This window comes from Muntiacus reevesi, chromosome 12 (assembly GCF_963930625.1).
Source record: "Muntiacus reevesi chromosome 12, mMunRee1.1, whole genome shotgun sequence".
NCBI classification, from domain to species: Eukaryota; Metazoa; Chordata; class Mammalia; order Artiodactyla; family Cervidae; genus Muntiacus; species Muntiacus reevesi.
In genome coordinates, this window is record NC_089260.1 from 1,744,595 (window position 1) to 1,747,554 (window position 2,960).

Sequence of the window (2,960 nt, forward strand, 5' to 3'; positions counted from 1 at the left end):
TTGGACGCGGGGTGTCTCTTCACGGCTGCTGCTTACCTTGGACGAGGGGTAGCTTCTCACGGGCCGCCCCTCCTGACCTAGAACGTGGGGTAGCTCCTCCTGTGCCCCCGCAGCAGCCGCTCCTTGGAGGTGGGGAGGCTCCCCTCGGGCGCGGCCCCTGACCCCAGGCGTGGGGAGGCTCCCCTCAGCGCAGCCCCTGACCTCGGGCATGGGGAGGCTCCCCTAGGCCGCCGCCCCTGACCCCGGGCGGGCATGGGGAGGCTCCCCTCGGCGCAGCCCCTGACCTCGGGCGTGGGGACGCTCCCCTCGGCGCAGCCCCTGACCCCGGGCGTGGGGAGGCTCCCCTCGGCGCAGCCCCTGACCCCGGGCGGGCATGGGGAGGCTCCCCTCGGCGCAGCCCCTGACCCCGGGCGTGGGGAGGCTCCCCTCGGGCGCGGCCCCTGACCCCAGGCGTGGGGAGGCTCCCCTCGGCGCAGCCCCTGACCCCGGGCGGGCATGGGGAGGCTCCCCTCGGGCGCGGCCCCTGACCCCGGGCGGGCATGGGGAGGCTCCCCTCGGCGCAGCCCCTGACCCCGGGCGGGCATGGGGAGGCTCCCCTCGGGCGCAGCCCCTGACCCCGGGCGTGGGGAGGCTCCCCTCGGGCGCCGCCCCTGACCCCGGGCGTGGGGAGGCTCCCCTCAGGCGCCGCCCCTGACCCCGGGCGTGGGGAGGCTCGCCTCGGCCGCTGCCCCTGCCCTCGGGCGTGGGGAGGCTCCCTTGGGCGCGGCCCCTGACCCCGGGCGTGGGGAGGCTCCCCTCGGCCGCAGCCCCTGACCACGGGCGTGGGGAGGCTCCCTCGGGCGCGGCCCCTGACCCCGGGCGTGGGGAGGCTCCCCTAGGCCGCCGCCCCTGACCCCGGGCGGGCATGGGGAGGCTCCCCTCGGGCGCGGCCCCTGACCCCGGGCGTGGGGAGGCTCCCCTAGGCCGCCGCCCCTGACCCCGGGCGGGCATGGGGAGGCTCCCCTCGGGCGCGGCCCCTGACCCCGGGCGTGGGGAGGCTCCCTCGGGCGCGGCCCCTGACCCCGGGCGTGGGGAGGCACCCTCGGCCGCTGCCCCTGACCTCGGGCATGGGGAGGCTCCCCTAGGCCGCCGCCCCTGACCCCGGGCGGGCATGGGGAGGCTCCCCTCGGCGCAGCCCCTGACCCCGGGCGTGGGGAGGCTCCCCTCGGGCGCGGCCCCTGACCCCAGGCGTGGGGAGGCTCCCCTCGGCGCAGCCCCTGACCCCGGGCGTGGGGAGGCTCCTCTGCACCGCTCCCGCGCTGTGGCAGCCTGGCGCTCTCGGTCTCCACCCCGACCTGACCGAGGGGTAGCTCCTCAGGGCCACGCCTCTGCGCGGTCGTCGCAGCGGGCGCGCTTCTGTGCGGTCCGTCTCATTTTAGTGGGCTTCAAGGAATGAAGAGACTATTATAAAATATATGGAATATTTGTCTTTCTCTGTCCGACTTATTCAATTTGTATGATAATCTCTAGGGGAGGGATAAGTTAGCCGTATGGGATGACCCAGAGGTTAAAGCGTCTGCCTGCAATGCGGGAGACCCGGGTTCGATCCCTTGGTCAGGAAGATTCCCTGGAGAAGAAAATGGCAACCCACTCCAGTGTTCTTGCCTGGAGAATCCCACGGAGGGAGGAGCCTGGTGGGCTACAGTCCACGGGGTCGCAGAGTCAGACACAACTGAGGGACTTCACTTTCACATGGGATTAGGAGATTCACACTATTCTATATAACAGAGAAACAAAAAGGATTCACTGCATAACACAGGGAACTATATTCAATATGTTGTATTAATAATAACCTATAATGGAAAATAATCTGAAAAATAATATGTATATATACTAATATATGTATAACTGAATCACTTTACTGTACACCTGAAACTGACACAATATTATAAATAAGCTATACTCCAGCAAAATTATAAAAAAATAGATGGAATTATTAATTCATAAAAGATTCATTTGATTACAGGGCCAGCATTAAGTCTGAAGCTGAGGACTTAAAGGTGAATAAGGATGTCTTTGCTGTACGTAGCTTACAGCTCAGTAGACTTTGTAAGACTCACAGTTGGAGGTCATACATGAGTTAGGTGAAAATCATAGACTCAAGATGTTGTAGAGCGTGTGGTGCAGCTTCATGCTAAATAATTTGCTTTTGGGACTCCCCCGCTGGCACGGTGGATAAGAATCTGCCTGCCCCCGCAGGGGACGTGGGTTCAATCTCTGGTCCGAGAAGATTCCACATGCCGTGGAGCCACGAAGACCATGAGCCGCAGCTCCTGAAGCCTGCACACTCTAGGACCCAGGAGACACCACCAATAGCCCTGGGACGCGCATGCTCCCCAGCGCCTGCGCTGCAACAAGAGAAGCCTTGGCAACCAGAAGCCCATGGGCTGCAACCAGAGACAGCCCGCAAGCGGCAACCGAGACCCAGAGCAGTCCAGAGAAAGAAAGAAAAAGTAAAGAAGGAAGGGAGGGAGGGAGGGAGGGAGGAGGGAAGGGAGGAAGAAAGCAGTGTGAACATGTAAAAAATGATTTTAAAAAAGGTTGCTTTCGATTAGCTCACAAAATGGTTAAACTCTGCTTTTTTTGAAGATCAAAACTTATCGGTTCATGCGCCCACCTCCACTTCACTCTTTGCTTGAACCATTTTAGGAGGACCTCTCTCTTTCCTAAGCTGTCTTTCACCCCCAGGAATGTATCAAAAGCCCTGCAGACTTCAGGGGAGCCATGGACTCAGAGGAAAAGTAAACTAGTATTTTAGTTAAGGAGCACTGACTGTTATGAGATTCGCATGGGCCTGACAGCACAGAACAAGGGGTTAAATTCTTGATCAGGGGATCAAGACGCTGTAAGGTCCACAGCTGAGCCATAGGCTTCGGTTAGCACTGACCCGTACTTCCGTGTCTGCATGTGGCCGGTGGAGT

The 2,960-nt window shown here is 61.7% G+C and overlaps 1 protein-coding gene across 1 annotated transcript; it reads right to left on the bottom strand.

Annotated features, from left to right (window-relative positions):
• Nucleotides 1–222: 222 nt before the first annotated feature.
• On the bottom strand, nt 223–1,152 carry LOC136145189 (skin secretory protein xP2-like). Its single transcript, XM_065903443.1, has one exon. The coding sequence runs from the start codon at nt 1,150–1,152 to the stop codon at nt 223–225; it is 930 nt and encodes a 309-aa protein (XP_065759515.1).
• Nucleotides 1,153–2,960: the final 1,808 nt, after the last annotated feature.

What these genes read in the sequence shown, in the direction of transcription:
- LOC136145189 (XM_065903443.1), bottom strand. Translation starts at nt 1,152, where the DNA reads ATGCCCGCCCGGGGTCAGGGGCGGCGGCCTAGGGGAGCCTCCCCATGC.